General features: G+C 41.0%; 1 protein-coding gene across 1 annotated transcript in view; it reads right to left on the reverse strand.

Annotated features, from left to right (window-relative positions):
- Positions 1 to 21,915, reverse strand: part of CSMD3 (CUB and Sushi multiple domains 3) — a 2,093,798-nt gene that overhangs the window by 374,153 nt on the left and 1,697,730 nt on the right. Inside the window, exon 38 of the mRNA XM_069731799.1 lies at positions 21,627 to 21,731. Coding sequence (XP_069587900.1) covers positions 21,627 to 21,731 — 105 coding nt within the window. The remainder of the gene's footprint in view (positions 1 to 21,626; positions 21,732 to 21,915) is intronic.

The raw sequence follows: 21,915 nt of genomic DNA on the forward strand, positions 1-21,915 counted from the left end.
AGATGAGGTTTAACAATGATAAATGTAAGGTTATACACATGGGAAGAAGGAATCAATATCACCATTACACACTGAATGGGAAACCACTGGGTAAATCTGACAGGGAGAAGGACTTGGGGATCCTAGTTAATGATAAACTTACCTGGAGCAGCCAGTGCCAGGCAGCAGCTGCCAAGGCAAACAGGAACATGGGGTGCATTAAAAGAGGTCTGGATACACATGATGAGAGCATTATACTGCCTCTGTACAAATCCCTAGTTAGACCGCACATGGAATACTGTGTCCAGTTTTGGGCACCGGTGCTCAGGAAGGATATAATGGAACTAGAGAGAGTACAAAGGAGGGCAACAAAATTAATAAAGGGGATGGGAGAACTACAATACCCAGATAAATTAGCGAAATTAGGATTATTTAGTCTAGAAAAAAGACGACTGAGGGGCGATCTAATAACCATGTATAAGTATATAAGGGGACAATACAAATATCTCGCTGAGGATCTGTTTATACCAAGGAAGGTGACGGGCACAAGGGGGCATTCTTTGCGTCTGGAGGAGAGAAGGTTTTTCCACCAACATAGAAGAGGATTCTTTACTGTTAGGGCAGTGAGAATCTGGAATTGCTTGCCTGAGGAGGTGGTGATGGCGAACTCAGTCGAGGGGTTCAAGAGAGGCCTGGATGTCTTCCTGGAGCAGAACAATATTGTATCATACAATTATTAGGTTCTGTAGAAGGACGTAGATCTGGGGATTTATTATGATGGAATATAGGCTGAACTGGATGGACAAATGTCTTTTTTCGGCCTTACTAACTATGTTACTATGTTACTATGTTACTAAGTCACCAGAAGCAAAAGTCAGAGCAGGGCGCCAATGAGCATCGGCAGAGGCCCTCACTCTCTCCTTTGGGCCGCAGATAGCAACCTGTGTGCGATTCCAAATGTCACTTGCCTCCACCACCCAGTCTGTCACAGTGGAGTCAGTGGACAACACGGGCATGGGCACAGGGACATGCGGATGCTGGCCATAATAAAGGAGGAATGGGGTCTTCCCAGTGGAATTGGCTACGGCATTGTTCAGCACAAACTCTGCCCGCGGTAGCAAGGATTCCCAGTCATCTTACCTGGCCAAAACAAAATGTCACAGATATGTGACCATGGTCTGGTGGTTGGCTCTCTCTACCAACCCGTTTGTCTCAGAATGATAAGCTGAAGAGAGGTTAAGCTCAATGCTGGGTAGGCAATAAAGCTCTCTCCAGAACTGAGACGTGAACTGGGTACTCCGGTCACTGACACTTTTGTCAGGCATACCGTGCTTAATGAACAACGCCTCTAAGGCCTGTGGAGAATGTACAGTACAGACCAAAAGTTTGGACACACCTTCTCACTTAAAGTTTTTTCTATATTTTCAAGACTATGAAAATTGTAAATTCACACTGAAGGCATTAAAGCTATGAATTAACACATGTGGAATTATATACTTAACAAAAAAGTGTGAAACAACTGAAAATATGTCTTGTATTCTAGGTTCTGCAATGTAGACACCTTTTGCTTTGACGACTGCTTTGCACAATCTTGGCATTCTCTTGATGAGCTTCAAGAGGTAGTCACCGAAAATGGTTTTTACTTCACAGGTGTGCCTTGTCAGGTTTAATAAGTGGGATTTCTTGCCTTTTATGGGTTGGGGCCATCAGTTGTGTTGAGCAGAGGTCTGGTAGATACACAGCTGATAGTCCTACTGAATAGACTGTTAGAATTTGTATTATGGCAAGAAAAAAGCAGCTAATTAAAGAAAAACGAGTGGCCATCATTACTTTAAGAAATGAAGGTCAGTCAGTCCAAAAAATTGGGAAAACTTTGAAAGTGTCCCCAAGTGCAGTTGCAAAAACCATCAAGCGCTACAAAGAAACTGGCTTACATGAGGACTGCACCAGGAAAGGAAGACCAAGAGTCACCTCTGCTTCTGAGGATAAGTTTATCCGAGTCACCAGCCTCAGAAATCGCAGGTTAACAGCAGCTCAGATTAGAGACCAGGTCAATGCCACACACAGTTCTAGCAGCAGACACATCTCTACAATAACTGTTGAGAGGAAAATTTGTGCAGCAGGCCTTCATGGTAAAATAGCTGCTAGGAAACCACTGCTAAGGAAAGGCAACAAGCACAAGAGACTTGTTTGGGCTAAAAAACACAAGGAATAGACATTAGACCAGTGGAAATCTGTGCTTTGGTCTGATGAGTCCAAATTTGAGATCTTTAGTTCCAACCACCGTGTCTTTGTGCAACGCAGAAAAGGTGAAAATATGGACTCTACATGCCTGGTTCCCACCGTGAAGCATGGAGAAGGAGGTGTGATGGTGTGCGGGTGCTTTTCTGGTGACGCTGTTGGGGATTTATTCAAAATTGAAGGCATACTGAACCAGCATGGCTACCTCAGCATCTTGCAGCGGCATGCTATTCCATCCGGTTTGTGTTTAGTTGGACCATCATTTATTTTTCAACAGGACAATGACCCAAAACACACCTCCAGGCTGTGTAAGGGCTATTTGACCAAGAAGAGTGATGGGGCTACACCTGTGACCTGGCCTCCACAGTCACCAGACCTGAACCCAATCGAGATGGTTAGGGGTGAGCTGGACAGCAGAGTGAAGGCAAAAGGGCCAACAAGTGCTAAGCATCTCTGGGAACTCCTTCAAGATTGTTGGAAGACCATTCCAGGGGACTACCTCTTGAAGCTCATCAAGAGAATGCCAAGAGTGTGCAAAGCAGTCAACAAAGCAAAAGGTGGCTACTTTGAAGAACCTAGAATATAAGACATATTTTCAGTTGTTTCACACTTTTTTGTTAAGTATATATTTCCACATGTGTTAATTCATAGTTTTGGTGCCTTCAGTGTGAATTTACAATTTTCACAGTCATGAAATTACAGAAAAATATTTAAATGAGAAGGTGTGTCCAAACTTTTGGTCTGTACTGTACCCGTTGAAGAGGCACCAGGTGCAACATTTTAGAAAAATGTTTGGTGACCACGCAGATAGCATTGCAGCTATGATACTTGGGTAAGCCCACCAAAAAGTCCATCTCGAGCATTTCCCAGGGTGTCTGCCACCGGCAGGGAGTAAAGTAGCCCAGCAGGCCATTGCCGAGGTAACCGATACTTGGTGCAGAAGGCACACGCCTGAATATAGTCTCCGACGTTATGGACCATATGCGGCCCCCAGTATGTCCTCGTCAGGAGCTTAGATGTCTTCTTGGTCCCAAAATGTCCACCCACCCTGAACGAGTGAGCCCAAGAGAGAACCTCCGGTCACAAATTAGGTGGCACAAAAGTCTTGAATTGGGGCACAGACTCTAGCGAGACCAGGGCCACAGTTCTCAGGTTCTCTGAAGGGACAATTAGCTGAGGCAACTCCTCCTCCTCTGATGACACTACGGAGCGGAAGAGAGTGTCAGCATGAATGTTCTGCTCCCAGGAGAGAAAATGGAGGGAGAAATGAAACTTGGAGAAGAACAAGGACCATCTTGCCTGGCGAGAGTTTAGCCGCTGGGCAGTTTGTAAATAAAACAAATTCTTGTGGTCAGTGTACAATTGGAAGTGAAACAGAGCACCCTCCAGGAGGTGTCTCCACTCCGAAAAGGCCAACTTCATGGCTAGCAACTCCCTGTCCCCGATAGAATACTTTCTCTCCTCCGGTGAGAAGGTATTAGAGAAGAAGAAGCAAGGATGCTTCCAACCTTGAGCATCCTTTTAGAAGAGGACTGCTCCAGCACCAATCGAAGACGCATCCACCTCCATAATAAAGGGTTTAACAACATTGGGGCGATGTAAAATGGGAGTGCTAGCGATGTTTGACTTGATAGAGAGGAAAGCCTTGGAGACCTCCTCCAACCACAGTTTGGGATTAGCTCCCTTCTTGGTGAGGGCAACCAGGGGAGCTGGGAAAGTTAAGAAGTGGTGAATGAACTGGCGATAATAGTTAATGAACCCCATAAAGCGCTGCACCGCTTTGAGAGAATGGGGTTCCTGCCAGTCCACCACAGCTTGTAGCTTAGAAAAAACAAAGAGCTAGCACTCGACAAATAGGTGGAGTTTATGACGGTGCAATTGAACGGGATCCGAAGACCCCCAAATACTGAAGAAAGTCAAAACACTGCACTCATCCAGTTGAATTTTGCTGAAGTGAAAAATTTATTCGGAGATGTGTAGACAATAGACGAGACGAAACAGTAAGTTAACTTGTTGCCTCTACTGTTTTGTCTCGTCTATTGTCTACACATCTCCGAATAAATTTTTCACTTCAGCAAAATTGAACTGGATGAGTGCAGTGTTTTGACTTTCTACAGCCTGTAGCTTGGCAGGGTCCAAGGCCAATAACTGGGTGGAGATGAAATAGCCCAGGAAAGGCAAGGACTTTTGCTCAACACACACTTCTCCAACTTGGCATAGAGGGAATTTGCCCGTAGGAGGTCAAAGACTTTGCAAACATCTCTCCGGTGGGAGCCTATATCTGGAGAGTAGATGAGAATATCATCCAGATAGACTACAACTGAGGTGGTGAGCATATCCCGGAAGATATCATTTATTAAGTTTTGGAAAAGAGCAGGGGCATTAAAGAGCCCAAAGGGCATCATCAAATAAGCATAATGGCCGTCACTGGTGTTAAATGCCGTCTTTCATTCGTCCTCCTCGCGGATGTCAGGTTGTAAGCACTCCGCAAATGAAGTTTAGTAAAAACCCCCGCTCCCTCCAACCTATCAAAGAGCTCAGATATCAGGGGCAGAGAGTACTTGTACTTAATCATGATGGCGTTAAGACCCCTGTAATCTATGCATGGATGTAGTTCTCCATTCCTCTTCTGCATGAAAAAGAACCCCACCTCTGTGGGTGACATCGACTTCCTAATGAATCCTCTTGCCAGATTCTCCTAGATGTACTGAGTTATTGCCTCTTTCTCCATGATAGATAGTGGATAGACATGACCCTGGGGAAGCTCAGCACCAGGCAAGAGGTCAATAGGACAGTCATAAGGATGGTGAGGTGGAAACGTATCCGCAGTCTTCTTGGAGAACACGTCCGCATAGGGCCAATAGTGCTTGGGGAGAGAGGAAAGATCTGTGGGTACCTCTGTAGTAGCAACCTGAACGCACTCCCTCAGACATCTACCCTCACAAGATTCACTCCATGCCAGAATTCTCCCTGAGGACCACTCTATATGATGGGAGTGGTAATATAGCCAACATATCCCTAACAAAACCTCATCAATTCCCTCAGGAATGACTAGCAGGGAGATAATCTTCTGATGGGAAGAAGACATGGAAAGAGGAAATGGGATGGTTTGGTTTGTTATCTGTGAGGGCATTGTTGACCCATTTACCACTTGTATGGTCACTGGTTTGGCAAGCATCACCAGGGGTATTGCGTTACGTTGGGTGAAGGCAGAGGACATGAAGTTGCCCACCTCCTCGGAATCCACGCAAAGCTTCACTGTATAAGTGGATGGACCTATGGTCATTGTCCCCTTAAAGGACAGTCTGGTGGAAAACACTGCTGTGTCTAGTGAACCTCCTCCTATGGTCACTAGATAGGGACATTTTCCCAATCGCTGAGGACATCTGGAGGCATGATGTCCTGACTGCCAGCATACATGGCAGACCTTTTGGGCATGAGTGGCCCGAGACTTAGATCCCGTTCATGCCAGTTTCAATGGCCTCCTGGGCTCGAACGTCTGATCTAGAGATTCCAGAGGACTGGCAAAGTTGGGAGCCAGCCGAAACCTCTGCCTACACTGGGCTCACTCCAAACTTTGCTTGGTAAAATGATGGTCAATGCAAGTGGAGACCACTATTTGCTCCTCCATTGTGGCAGAATTCTCACTAGTGGGCAAAGTGTCCTTCACATGGTCAGCCAGCCCCCTTCAAAATACAGGGATAAGGACTTTATCTGGCCTCTCCAGCTCAGATGCTAAAGTCCGGAAGTGGACAGCAAAATGGCTGACCATGGATGATCCCTGTGTCAGTGCCATCAGTTGGCATGGGTGATTTAAGTTCCCAAAAAGACCTGTTTCAGAGTACTCAGGAACCGCGGAGCACTCTGCACCGCATGATCGTCGCACTCCCACAGCAGCGTAGCCCACTCCAACGCCCTGTCCAACAGGAGGGATATTATAAATCCCACTTTAGCCTGCTTTGTGTGAAAACGTGCAGCCAGGAGCTCAAGGTGTATTGCACACTGCTCACGAATCCCCTATATGACTTGCTATCGCCAGAGTACTTATCTGGCAGCGGAAGGTGGGATAAGGTCAGAACAGGGGTGGCAGTGGACAGACTGGCTGCAGCCATGCTAGCAGACTGAACAGCTACTGCGGTAACATCCACAGCTGTGGTTGTGCACTCGAGAGCTGCCAACCTGCCCTTCAGTTGCTGGATGTACCGCTGCAGTCACTGTTTGTCCGCCATTACTAGCCAGACCCTGGTGCTAGTATAATGTTAGGGCTGGCGGAACACACCAAATAATATAAAGGAAGCTATAAGGTGCGTTCCCAGCCCGGGGTTCACCGTGCAGAGATATTACTAAGGAAAATAGAAAAAATTGGAATCCAGCTCAACAGGACTGGATTTTCCTTTCCTTTTTATTTTTCAAAAGAAAATATGGTGCATAAAAAAGAAAAATTTGCATGGTCGACATGACCCAGTCGATGCATTTCGACTGCACTAGGCAGTCTTACTCATGTCAAAGATTCAGAAGTCTAGATCTCTATGTCAGAACCAATATACACTTCAATATCAAAAGCTTTTGAGTCATGCAAGGCACATACTTTATTTATGAATAGGGCCATGTTGTTTTAGTGATCAATGTGGGTCTCACAACCCAGTCCCTAAACCCTGAAAATAGTGAAAATAGCTTACATTTTCTATGAAATGTCAACAGTTTTCTGACAGTTCAGTTACATAAATTTGGCTCAATATTCCTTATTGAATAAGAGAACTTGAACATTTCCATAGCATGAAGTACCTACTCAAATAACAACCCACAAGCTCAGAATTTTACTTATTTCAATTGGAATTTTCTTGGAAGACATGAGAAAATTAGGTTTGTAGGTCTGTGAACTAAAATTACTTTTTTTTTCTAGAAGTCGGAACATGACATATTTTACTGGTTTGTGTAACGCTGTCAAGAAATATTTGATATCACTCCTTTGTAGTGTATCAATATAAAAATGATATGTTGTGATATGTCTAAGAGATTTAAGTTTGCAATCTAGTTATTAGAAGAATTTGAACTTCTCACTCCTAAGCACCAGCAGCAGATACATCAATACTGCACATTTCTGCAACTGACTACAAAGCTCCAGCAGCAGACAGAGCCTTATGCATTGTCTTCAGGACATGTGTAACATGCAGGATTTCTTCTCTTTAAAGCTATCAATAAATTCAAAAAGAGAAAGTCAGCGAGACTTGTTGCTGGATAGGAAAGCCAAGAAGACAATTGCCTGGACTTTGTGTGCTGCTGGTGCTGGAGCTTTATAGTCAGCTGCGGAAATATGCAGTATAGGTGCATGTGCGGTGTTTCAGCTTAAAAGAAAGCAGAATCTGCTACTCAACTAAACAATTTTATCAGAAACTGTTAGCTAATTCTTGCTCCATTGATCACAGGCAGCCTCAGAGACTGGCTCTATTATTGAAGCTATGTACATTTTACATCTAAAACTCTGCTAGCTAACACCTGGGGACCATGTTTTTAGGATGACTAGTCCAAGAGACAATTTCCAAGAGGTTTACTTGGACTGGTAAATGTCTTCATATGGGCACATGGACATGGCCTCTTAATTAGTCCAAGTGTGATCCAATACCATTTTGGACTGCACTTGAACCAAATTTTATTGTATGGGGTCATGCAGATTTCAGATTTCTTCCTCAGGCCAAGCCAGTCCAAGGAAAAAATTGCTGCATGCTAGATTGGGATTTGATATTCAGATTGCACTTGGCCATGCAAGTCAAGGAGTCCATGGACACCACCAGAGGGCACGTTGATAACATCTGAGTGCAGTCCAATATTCACGGACTGACAGAACAGAGAAGATAATGTTTTTTCTTCTGCTCATCCGAGAGAATTGGATCACATTATGCTCACATTCTTATCAAACTCTGATCAGAGTGAGATTTGTATAACCGACCCGATTCTCTCGGATGAGGGAACACATGATCATCTGCACCTAGCCCATGAGTGAGCATAGGGAAACCTATCAATCATGGAGAGCGGGTAGAGAGAATCTGCTTGGGACCTGCCTCTTGGACTAGTCATGATAGTCGCTTGTTGCATGACTTGGTGAGTATCTTTACTCTGAAATGTAGACTAAATTATACATGGCTGCAACAATGTAGACAGCATGATTCTGCTGAAAAGTTCTCTATAAAGCTTTTTGTAAGTACTGCAATAAACATTTGTCATTTAGAATTAAAGACACCCTTTAAACATTGTAAGGCGCTCTATGTGCATGGTATTGCACCAAGTTTTGTTGGTGCTAATGCAATTTGGTTTCCCCGATTCTTGCCAAGAGCTCTGCATTAGCAGAATTTATTTTTGATACCATAGCTATGCGTTGGATCAGATGGATCATCAATTCATAGAAAGGTGTGTTTTTTTTCCCTTTCTTATGGCCTTTGTGTTATTCTTCAGAAGAATATATTACTGTTAGGGCAGTGAGAATCTGGAATTGCTTGCCTGAGGAGGTGGTGATGGCGAACTCAGTCGAGGGGTTCAAGAGAGGCCTGGATGTCTTCCTGGAGCAGAACAATATTGTATCATACAATTATTAGGTTCTGTAGAAGGACGTAGATCTGGGGATTTATTATGATGGAATATAGGCTGAACTGGATGGACAAATGTCTTTTTTCGGCCTTACTAACTATGTTACTATGTTACTATGTAATATATGTGTAAAACCAATGCTATAATATAAACAACTGTCATTATTATTGTTAATAGCAAATTCGAAAGCCTTGGAAGCATTAATAGATCAACATTTCATTTGCTAAACAGCAGGTGTTTTGAGTTCAGTGAACATTATCTATTCATGTTTTCTAATTAACTTCTTTTTGACGCTGCTTGAAAATCTGCAAACTAATTACAGTAATTAAATAATCAAGATTTTTCTAGGTGAATTCAAGCCAAAACTATCAGCTGCATTAAAGTCATTAGGACATCTGAACAATTTTTTTTCTTCTTCTTCCCTAATAAAGTTTATGTCAGTTAAAAAAAAAATTAAGAAAAGTTTTACAAAGCGCCAATATTTTTAACGCTTCATTCAAAAAGTCACAGTAATAAGAACTGGGACAAAGGACACGTTCAAACGTTCAGTGTTAAGTGAGTATTTTACATCAGTATTTGTAAGCCAAATCCAGAAACAATCAGAGGAAAAGTATAATAGAAAAACATCACCACTTTAACATTTTTGACCCACTCCTGGTTTTGGATTACAAATAATGATGTAAAATTCTATCCAAATACTGATCTCGTGAATATGGCCAAATAATATAAATTTGACTATGTTAGGCCACATTTACACATTCAATATTTGGTCAGTATTTTACATCAGCATTTGCACTGCCGGACAATGACAGAAGAGGGGCTTTGGGTAAGAACATTATATGGGCCCTTTGTAGCCCAATAGCTTATCAGAATGGACAATTCCACCTGCTTTAGAGGTGGTAGGGGTCCCCTTACCTATTGGGCCCCTGTGTGGCTGTAAAAGGTTTCATCAATGATATATCTGCCCTTGAGTATTTGTAAGACAAAACCAGTGGGTGAAAAATGCAGACCTGGTGATGTTTTTCTATAATGCCGGCATCACACTGGCGCTTAAAACGGCCGAGTGCAATGCGATAAAAAATCGCATTGCACTCGGACCAATGTTAACATATGGGGCCGCTCCCAGCAGCCGACTATTTGTTGGCCGTTTTCCTCGGTCCGAGACAATCGCAGCATGCTGCGATTGTCTCAGACCGAGGAAAACTCTCGGCTCACTCGCACCCATATAAGCCTATGGGTGCGAGTAAGACAGCGCACACCACTCGGATGTCATCCGAGTGATGTGCGCTATAAGCGGACCCCAGCAATGGAGGAGATGGAGAAATTCATTTCTCCGCCTCCTCCGCAGCTGTGCTCCGATCCTCCCTGTGCGAGAGAATCGGAGCACAGACGCATGACACTCATTAGCATATATTAGCTAATGACACTCATTAGCATATCGCATCCGATGATCTCGGATCGGATGCAACACGCCAGTGTGACGCCGGCCTTATACTTTTCCTCTGATTGTGCAACTCCTGGATTTGGCTTACAAATACTGATGTAAAATACTGAGCGTCTGACCGTGACCTCAAATAGAAAAAAAATTAACAAACAAATAATAAAATTACAAAATAGAGTTACAAACTTTTTCACCCCCAAAAATAGTGCTAACTTTTTAGAAGCAATAAGAGGATCTTGTTTAGGGAATGTTACTTCACACAAAGGCTTGTTTTCGAATAGCGAGCTGTTGTTTTTATCTGTATTATTTTGGGGGACTCACATTTTTTTTATTTATCTTAATTGTATTTTTGCAGCTTAAAAACAGCAGATTCTGCATTTCAATTTTTTTGCTCTATGCTATTTACCATGCAGGATACGAAATTTGATATTTGATTAGCTTGGATTTTTGAAGATGTTGTAAGACCAAATGTTCATTTTTTCTATTGTTTCTTTATTGTTGTTTTGAGAAAAGAGGGTTTCAAATGTCACTCATTTTTTTTACAGCTATAATATTTTTACTTTTTTAGGTATTTTCTTTTCTTTTATTTAGTTCTCATAGGGGACTTGAACCCGGGATCACACAATATACTGCAAAGATGGCAGCTGCTACGGGAACCTATCACAATTTTTCAATTATGTTGGGGAGGGTAGGAGCGTGTAAATGGGCACACCACTATCATCATAACACTTAAATGCTGTTGTCACAGATAGATTGACAGGTGCATTTAAGTTAGTAAATTGCAAGTGCTGGCTGTATAACACAGCGGGTACCCACTGTGCATGATGCTCATCCACCTGTATCAGATGAATTACTAGTGTGTCCCTTTGGGTTATTCCTCTTGGCTTCACATATGCAAGTCCTTATTTGAAGAAATCATGAATTTGCAATACTCTGTTGAGAGATTTTTATGCTTTATGCGTCTTTGTGTGCCCAGTGGTGCATTTACATATGTTATATTTTTGTCACTTTTTCACCAGAAATTTGGACAGATGTGTCCACCTCCAAATTAGGATTACAGTTTGACTTAGTAGAAATTGAGTGGTAGTGATTGGGCAATATACTACGTGGCTGTGCAATATACTACGTGACTGGGCAATATACTATGTGACTGTGCAATATACTACGTGACTGGGCAATATACTACAATCGAAGTATAAAAAGGACAGCGTCACACCAGGAAGTGGCAGACGGGAACCGCAGGAGGCAGAATAAAGAAAGTTACTGTCTGTCACTTCCTGGTGTGGCGCTGTCCTTTTTATACTTCGATTGTGGACTCTCTTGCTGGGACGGACCCCCTGGTGTGGACGAGCACCCTGATGTCCATGGAGACGGTGTCAGTATTGGGTGAGGTCTAACACATTTGTTGGGCAATATACTACGTGACTGGGCAATATGCTACGTGGCTGGGCAATATGCTACGTGGCTGGGCAATATACTACGTGGCTGGGCAATATACTACGTGACTGGGCAATATACTACGTGACTGGGCAATATACTACGTGGCTGGGCAATATACTATGTCACTGGGCAATATACTACGTGACTGGGCAATATGCTACGTGGCTGGGCAATATACTACGTGACTGGGCAATATACTACGTGGCTGGGCAATATACTACGTGACTGGGCAATATACTACGTGACTGGGCAATATCCTACGTGGCTGGGCAATATACTACGTGACTGGGCAATATACTATGTGACTGGGCAATATGCTACGTGGCTGGGCAATATGCTACGTGGCTGGGCAATATACTACGTGACTGGGCAATATACTACGTGACTGGGCAATATCCTACGTGGCTGGGCAATATACTACGTGACTGGGCAATATACTACCTGACTGGGCAATATGCTACGTGGCTGGGCAATATGCTACGTGGCTGGGCAGCATACTATGTGGCTGGGCAATATACTACGTGGCTGCGCAATATACTACGTGGTTGAGCAATATACTACGTGGCTGGGCAATATACTACGTGGGCTGTGCAATATACTACATGGACATGCATATTCTAGAATACCTGATGTGCTAGAATCGGGCCACCATCTAGTATATATATATATATATGTATATATATATATATATATATATATATGTATATATATTTATTTATTTTAATTATTTATTTTTAAAGCCATTTCATGTCACTTATCTCAGGAAATGTCAAGTTTGGAGAGAAAGGACAGGATACATCAGTAAGTTTAGCAGTTTTTTGTAATCCCTGGAAGCTCTATATTGCCTCTTCTTTTTTAATCTCTAGAAGAGCTAGCATTTTTATCATCAGTAGAGCTACTTTCATCCTTTTATCATTATATAACAATAGTTTTCCACCAAATCTTCAGCTGGAGTTGTGCAAGCTCCATAATATATTTGACTTTCTGACATCAATCTCTTGAAAACTCTCAAACAGAGATGTCCAACCGAAGTAAAACAGATTGAGCTTCACAACAATTTTGAGAATATTGTTCCAACACTCGCGTGCCATTTACAGCTTTTACTTTTGCGACAACACAGCAGTGAGATATGGAGGCTTAATGAAAACCTGACAGAATATAGACACAGCTCTAAGACTGAATTGTCAGAACCCAGGGAGAGCGCTGTGGTCTAAAAATATTACAAATTCATCCTGTTAACTCAATCTCGACAGTAGAAAGGAAGACGCTGGGAGCCGGCAGGAGGAAGGAAGGGACTGGCCCAAGCTGTACTTGTTATATTTCTTTCCAAGCTTATTATCAGATCGATAGAAAATGAAACAATGCAATTTTTGTAGGCGCTACTAAAACTCTTGCTTACTCATTATCTCCAAGGAAGAATTATCCTGCTGTACCCTTTCACTTGCAAAACAAAAACCATCTGCTTTGGTAGATCTAATAATCCTCGAAGTCAAAATCCATGGTTGAAGCTATAATTGAACGTTGTAGACAAACAGATTGATCCGTGTGCAGCTTATATTTCTCAAAGACAGGAAAATGTTGGCATTGCGTTGACCAGATCTGTATCCACATGTTCCATCAACACAGACATGGGCATAGACATATGGTATACCGATTCTTATATCACCCATAATATTGTACTATAGTTTATCAGATAAATCATGCTTTGTAACATGGACATATTAAAAAGCAAGGACACCCTTTCGACATATATTTAATCTATTGAGATGTTGTAATACTGAAATATATACTTCTAATGTAACGCACAAACATAGGGCGAATACATCCATATTGCTAATAAGCCATATGCCATAGTCATAGCACAGATACAATTTAACCATAACCCACAATGTTATGTGTATCGAGGACGTCATCCAGCCCTTGTCATGATGCACTTGTTCATTCTCTTCAGTGCTTTTGACCACCTTCAGGCTACCGCAGTTTTCCTGCATTTTGCAGCGCTGCTGGTGTCATACATATGTATATACTTCTGACTACTTAAAGGACCTAGCCACAGTTATTGTCTAATTACCTTGTGCTTTATACAATAGATTTTGCATCAGAACAATAGGATCCAATTTCCTGTTCTCGTGCGCTTTTCCTTTTCAGCTCGGTATGACTATGTTTTCTTGTCTGCTGACCATCCTCACCTTTGGCCATCTTCTACTTATGGTCTTTATTACTATGATTCCTGCCTCTTGCCTTGATACTGGGACCGTTTAGTGTTATTTTACCAAAGTAAAAATGTTACAACTGAGGAATCGGAATTTCTTCAGCAGTGAGATGACTGGAATAGCTCAACATACAAGAAATGTCTGGCAACACTCTCTTCTAGCTACATGGCAGCTGCAGCTCATCACAGACTAAGGTGGTCTTGTGACAGAAGAGTGGTGACTTCATCATTTTTATAGCTGACAAAGACCAACAGATCAACCTGTGCTGGATTAATAGGGTTAACATGCTATGAGTTTGTTAGAGTTTTATCACATACTTGCTCCAGTAACATATTTATGTAGCCTGAATAACTCCTGCAGTTTTTTCAGTCCATCAATGTCCCATCCATTGTAAAAGGAGACTATGCCAAGGGTAATTACTGTGAAAAATCCACAGCCCCAATGGGTAGGTTAGGGTGAGTAACTGATTTCTGATTTCTTAAAATATGCTATTTTAGACCGAAAACAATTGCATTAGTAGTCTATTAGATAGACAACTCAAGTTGGACTTCATTCAACAGAAAGTCAAGAAATCAAAGTGGCTTCATATCTTCTGATGCTGTCATGACAATCACACAGAACTCTTATTCAAGTAAATATTTAATTATATAACAGAAAGAACCTTACAAAATTTGTTTTTCTTAATGTGCTCTCCTTCCTGCCCCAGAGCATCCATTTTCTAGTGTAACACCCAAAATATAGTAATATAGTTATATAGTTATTAAGAACGAATAAAAGAGAGAAAATAGCATATGGACGGCACTGCCCCAACTAAATCCATAATCTTCAGGAAAGCCGGTACTAGAAAGCTATATCATGTCAGCAACAGCCATGGCAAAAAAGATATCGGGTGCAAAACCATGAAATAACATATGTGTCCCAGGTAGCAAAAGAAAAAAAGCAGGATGCACTCACCAATCTTCAAAGTAGCAAATTTTATTGAGTCTTCACAATTAAAACTTCATGGCCGGGGGAGAAGAAAAGGAGCTCGTGCGAGCAGGGGAGACGACGGCCGTTTCGCGCGGTCCTTGCGCTTCAACGGGTCTGCAACAAGGACCGCGCGAAACGGCCGTTGTCTCCCCTGAAGACTCAATAAAATTTGCTACTTTGAAGATTGGTGAGTGCATCCTGTTTTTTTTTTTTTTTTCTTTTTTTTTTTTTTCTTTTGCTACCTGATATAGTTATTAAGGTTGAAGGAAGACTATAAGTCCATCTAGTTCAACCCATAGCCTAACCTAACATGCCCTAAAATGTCAACTTTAAGATAAATATATACCTAGGTTCGGTCCACAAATGGCGGACAAAACCATGCATGGCTACAGTTCACCATTACCTAATTTTCATTGTATTGATCCAATAATACTTTTCTTTAGAAATGCTTTTTCCAGGCTAAGACTTTTGACTGTAGGAATGGTCTTCAAAGCAAGTTATAAGCACTTGTATCTTATATGCCTCATTGATAAACATAATAGATTGATAATTGCATTTCAGAGCTGATGACTATGGTGACATCTTTCCCTACAAAATACTCCATAAACATTTTTTGACTAGTGTGCAGTTAGTAATTACAAGATCAATCAGTTACCTAGAGTATTTTGAGCACAGCTATTCCCAGAAATAAGAATGTATAGCACAAAAGAACAGTCCAGCTGTTTGGAATTATCCTTTTCATTGTATTGATCCAACTGGATTTTTTATTTTCTATTTTTTAAAGCACGAAGTGCATAAAGTGCATAGAGGCCTCAATTTTCATGACAGGTTGTGTTATCATTATGTTGTAACGCGCTGTGACCTCTGAGACTCGATTGTGGTGATGTCATGATTTGCTTTGGTCTTGGCTTGAAGCTCTGTTCTAAATTGAAGATACAGATGCATGTAAGCAGGAAGACGATGAGAACAGAACGGCTGGGCAGTGAGCACCAGAGGCAATGGGGGTGCGAGGATAGGTGAGTGGTACGTATTATTTTATGTTATTTTATGCTTTAAGACTCTGTTGTGACGTCATGGACTCATGATGCGCTTTGGTCATAGCTTGAAGGCTTGAAGCCCTCTTCTAAGCAGAAAGAAGAAGCCCTGAGTACCAAACAGGTGGGCAGTGCGCACCAGAGGCAATGGGGGTTCAAGATTAGGTGAGTGGTAAGTATTATTTTTACATTTTTTTTACATGTTATATTTACTATGCTTTGGGGTCTGGAGCATAATAAAGAACATTAAATTCACGAAGAATAACTTTGCTGCAAATCAAATCTCCTGACAAATTCCACACGATTTGGAGAATTTCCATCTTGCTAAATCTACTCATCTCTACTTGGCTACAAACCAAAAAAATAATTTGCACTTTGAAAAAGACAAGGGTGATATCAGGGAGCATGGCAGAGCATGGTCAAGGTTTGCGCAGCGTGAATGGCCTTCACCGTAGAAACTGTATAACTATTTAGAAGCTGATGGACCAAGGATTTTGCTTTTTAGCCAATTACTATCAACATTTAAAGAAGCTGAAGTCAGCTTTAACAGAAATGATAGCATACACCGTGGGGCCAATTAATCTAACTTTTTATGCCAGAAAACTTCTGTAAAGCATTTTGATAAGTTGCTAAAATTTTGCACAACGCAAAGCTGAACAAAGATGTGACTTTTCGAATGCCCATTTTAGTTTAAAGCAGTTCAGCCAAAATGGCAAGGACGTACCCAAAATGGCAATCCTAACATTAGTCTTAATTAACTGCTATGTGCCTAAAGATGTAAAGTCATACAGTATACCTGTTACAAGGGGCCAACCTCACTGAATTTGATAATGCACGTATATTTTAACATGTGCGTGGTATAAGCAAATTCATTGGATAACACTAAAACATTTGCAAACATATCAATGATTATATGCATTGTGTAGAAAAACGGAATACTCTCTCAGTTTATGACTAACTTTACGGGCGCACATGTTGCCTGTAGTCAAATCTTAATGTCATAACTAAACCAATGGGCTTAAAATATACATTTAACCCCTTCACATCATGGCTATTTTCCTTTATTTTTCATTTTCGTTTTTTCCTCCCTTTTTTCCAAGAGCCACAATTTTTGATTTCATCAATATAGCCATATTGATTCCAGTTTTTTGTAAAATGAGTTGTACTTTGGAATTACTCCATTGATTTTAGCATGTAGTGTACTAGTAAACAGGAATACAATAATAAGTGAGATGAAATTGCAAAAAAATAGCAATTTCACAATTGTTTTTTTTTTTTTTTATTTACTATGTTCACTATATGGTAAAAGTGACCTGACAATATGATTCCCCAGGTCATTTCATGTAGACAGATACCAAACATGTATAGCTTATTTTTTATATATATGTGGTGAATAAAATTCAGAAATTTTGTATGAAAAAAAGTTTTTGCATTTAGAACCATTTTCCGAGACGTATAGCATTTACATTTTAGAGATCTGGGGCTGGGTGAGGGCTTATTTGTGCTCCCTGAGCTGATGTTATTATTGACTCCATTTTGGGGTTAATACGATGTTTTGATTGCCTGTTATTGTATTTAATTGCATTGTTGCAGCAGCCAAAAAAAAATTGGTTTTGGTGCTTTGATTTTTTTTTTGTTACACCATTTACTGATCTGATTAATTGTTTTCATATTTTGATAGATGGGACATTTCTGAAGGGGGCAATAGCAAATATGTGTATTTTTATTGTTTTATTTTCAATGGAGCAAAAGGAGTGTAATTTGAACTTTTGTCGTTTTTTTCTTTTTTCATATTAAAAAAAAAAATATCTTCAATTTTTACTGTATTTATTAGTCCTTTTAGGAGACCTGAAGCTATGGTCATCCTATCACTTATGTTACACATAGCAGGGCTTCAGCAATGCTATGTATAGAAAAAATCATGATCTCCTATGAACGCTCACCACGAGCCGACATTCACAGGAGTACCAAACTGGCAGTCACGGAGGTCTTCTTCATACATCCAGCTGTCATGACAACCTAACGGCGCCCTGAGATCACGGGACAAGGGCATCAATGGGGAATGATGTCAGCCCATGTCAAATCCCGCTGTCAGAGATTGATAGCAGGATTTAACTGGTTAACAGTCGTGGGTGGAGATCCAATCCTCCCATGGCTATTAATGGCACATGATTAAATCAGCTGTCATGTGTCGGTAAAGAAGTGAGCTCAGCATTGGAGCCCGCATGAAAGCCAAGGACACATATATGACATAACTTTACGTCATATGTCGTGAAGGGGAATCGGTTACTGAGAAATCAGAGTGTGAACCAATATGGATATAAGGCTGAAAAGCTATTTGTAGACTTGAAGCCTCTGTCACCTCAGATCTTTTCCCTTCCCAGCGCTGACTCTTCCTGTTTGACTGACAGCGTCCATGCTGTGTGTCTTCTGGTAAAGGACCCATGAGTCAAGAAGGAGGAGGCAGCACTAGTAGGGAACATTGATGGTGTGACACAGGCTTCAGATCTACAGTCTAATTTACATATCAATGCAAACGCTAATTTCTCATTAACAAAGGAATGGACTGACCATGTAAAGATAAAGCTGGATGTTGAAACAGCTAAATGTGCATATAAATATTTTTCTAGGTGACATCCTGCTGACAGATTCTTTTTAAAAAGTTTTGATGTGATTGGAAAAACATGGCTGGATTATTTTAGAAACAGTGACATTCTTGTCCATGGACCAAGTCAGCCTCTGCAGCCCTAGGCATTCACCACTCAAAATATCACATTTTTGTTTATCATTGGTTCCCCAAAAATGAAGATTTGTTTAATTTTGATTCAATCTCTCCAAACAATTCATCCTTTTAAGAGAATGGATATGCAATAATTAAAAAGAAAGAACAGCATTTTGATGCCAACTATGTCTCATCTGTATCCTGTGAAGTTTTTTTTAGGATGACGTACGGATGGTAAAAGCAGACATATTGACAAAAAGCAAATAAAAATCAGTCTGATTCTTCATGTGCAAGATAAAGATGTATGTACGTAACAAGACGTTTCTTCCACTTGCTTACTTTGTTCTATACTGATAGAAATATGTGCTCTGGTCTGAATATACTTGTTTATGTATACTTGTTATGTTTACGTGTACTTGTGGTCTGAATATACTTGTTTAAGGCTTTAATGGAGATAACATCACAGAGACATACTGTGCCACCTGCAAAACCCAATGTGGAGCACAACAGAGGGCAGTGGATCTAGGTGAAGGAAGCCAAGCCTAGAATACCAAGGACAGGTGTGTACCAGCTGCCCATGGCCTCTGGTGAACTCCTTGCTTCCTCTTTTACTGGGGAAGGCAGATGAGTGCTAATTGGGCACCTCAGGAGCAACCACTGATTGGTTTAAGTATTGCATTATCTCCAAGCCAAACGAATCCCCTAGCACTTTCTTTTTTTCAGCTATGGCCATTTGGGTTCAAAACAAGAAGCCCGAAGACCGGGATGGTGTGAAGGACACTGTATGTAGTATGTAGGTGTATGGGTAGGAATCTGTTTATTATCTTAGGGATGCCTTGGGCCTATTTAAATGAAGTAAATTTAATAGAAATCCTCAAATATAAATTAAGCATTCATGTCAATAAAATATTCTACAACAAATCCAATATTAGCAAACTATTCTGCACAAAGTTACTTGGTTCACAAAGAGTACATTTCCAAACACGTTAATTTGGAGAGAGTTAAATACAAGCAAGTCACTCTCATCTTCTGATTTTCTGAACAATGTATTATAAAACTATTTAGACCTGACAGTCTTGATTCCTCCAGAGGGATAACATTACAGAGCTGTCGTGTTGCTCCGTACTGCTGATACTGTTAAACATGAAGATTTATTACAAAGGCTGATCTGATCAAATCAGCGCTTCTCTGTTATTAGTCAGAAAACCTGATTGGAGGATGTCATGTCACACTCCCACTGATGTGAAATGCATTGCTGGGTTTTCTCTGTAATAAATAAGAGCTGATTTGCCAAGAGCAGCCTCCGTAATAAATATTCAAGTTTAACAGGCCAAGCAATGTGGGGCACCATGGAAATGCTCAATTGCAAGTTCGGCACTTAGTAGTGTACACAGTAACGGTACTCATCCCTTCTGACCCTTATATGTATTCAAATAATGGTTTTAAAGGTTAGGATTTGTGATGGGCGAACCCGTGGATGTTTGGCTCCGGCAGGTTCGGCAAACATTTAAAAAAACGTTCGGTTCAGGTACCAGAATGGTAATCTAACTTGAACCTGAACCTGGACTCCATTCAGAGGAATGGAGAGCCTGAACATCCATTGTCCAGAGATGGAGTTCTACATGGGACAGATATGGATTATCTTCTCGTCGGACAGGTGAGGAATATGGTGGGGTTTTTTTCTTTCTCTTTTTTAATAAATGGGTAAAAGAGGGTGGGGAGTTTAATTTTAAACAAGGACTTTATTCTTGATGTGCCTTTATTGCAATAAGAATATGGGGTCAGTAATGGGGGCATGTTACAGACACCTCTCCATTTCCAACCTGTGGGCTTGATGTCAGCTGACATTACAAAGCTGACATGAACCACACAACTATTAACTCACTTGCCACCACACCAGGGCGAGTTGGAAGAGCAAGGCTAAGCACCAGAATGGCACATCTAATGGATGAATTTTTGGGGTGGCTGAGAGATGAGGTTTTATTCTGGGAAGAGGATAATATTCAAGGCCCCTTTGTAGGCTATTAATATCAGCCCGCAGCTGTCTGTTTAGGTTTTGCTGGTTATTGATTATACGGGGACCGCTCATCATTTTTTTTGGGGTCTCCTTATAATAACCAGTAAAGATTAATCAAACAGCTGTGAGCTGATATTAATCGTCTGAGTGCCTTTATGGCTATTCTCTGTTACCAGAATATTAACATCAGCCCTCAGCAATCAACTTTCCCTCAGCTGTTTATGAAAACTACAGGGGACCTCATGCCGTTTTTTTCAATTTCAACTTTTCAATTTCTGAAATTATTTATTGCACATGTGCCTGCTGATGAATACTCTCATCAGCCTCACCTGATCTCATTGTTATCAGCGAGAGCAGGTGTAGTACGATGAGTGTAGTACTCTCAAAAGCTGAGGGCTGTGTTCTTTTTACTGCCAGTCACAGCTGCTGGCTCACATGCTATCATCGGACAGCATGGGAACAGTGTCATGGGCAGGGTTTGTGACGCTCTTCCTTCGTGATCATGTTAAATGCAGCTGTCAGAGACTGACAATGACATATAACATGATAACAGCTGCAGGTGAATTGCGATTTCACCAGCGGCTGTTAGAGGAACTTGTCAGCTGATGAAATGACATGTGCTGGAAAAGTTGCCGGCTGATCTTCTCAGCTCTCAGCAAACAGGGGGAGGTGACCTTGAACTTACCTATACGTCCATGGTCGTAAAGGGGTTAATATTCAGAAAGAATATTGAAAAATGTTTAACATTAAAAAACTTAATTTAAAGAATAAGTCATATTCTGATGATATTCTCTTTAAATTGAAATATCTATATATATATAGAAAGCAAGAATAAAAAAGTCATCAAATGAAACAACCCCTTACAGTAGAGCAATAGAGCTTTTTCCTTTTGATACATAGAGATGTAAAATAAATGAATTCTGACACCGTAGAAGGCTGACAGTAATGTGCTCCGCTTTGTGTGGTGTCGAAAACCAGAGACAATTACCTGTGTATTCCAGATGGAACCCAGCTGCAGAAACACTGATGTCTGATTGAAAATTTAAGTACAGATTGTTTGATGTGCTGTTTAGAAGATGAGGTATGGTGGTTCCTAGGAAGGAAACATATATCATACACTGTATGAATAGGAATATATCAGAAAAACCACAATCAATTATACTGAAATCTATGTTTTTACAACATTAAGGATGGTTGCCCGCTACTTTGATATTGATGTGTTATAGTTATGACTGTACATGTGTTCATTAATTGCAACACATTCACACATTTATTCC

This window comes from Ranitomeya imitator, chromosome 6 (assembly GCF_032444005.1).
Source record: "Ranitomeya imitator isolate aRanImi1 chromosome 6, aRanImi1.pri, whole genome shotgun sequence".
Taxonomy (NCBI): domain Eukaryota; kingdom Metazoa; phylum Chordata; class Amphibia; order Anura; family Dendrobatidae; genus Ranitomeya; species Ranitomeya imitator.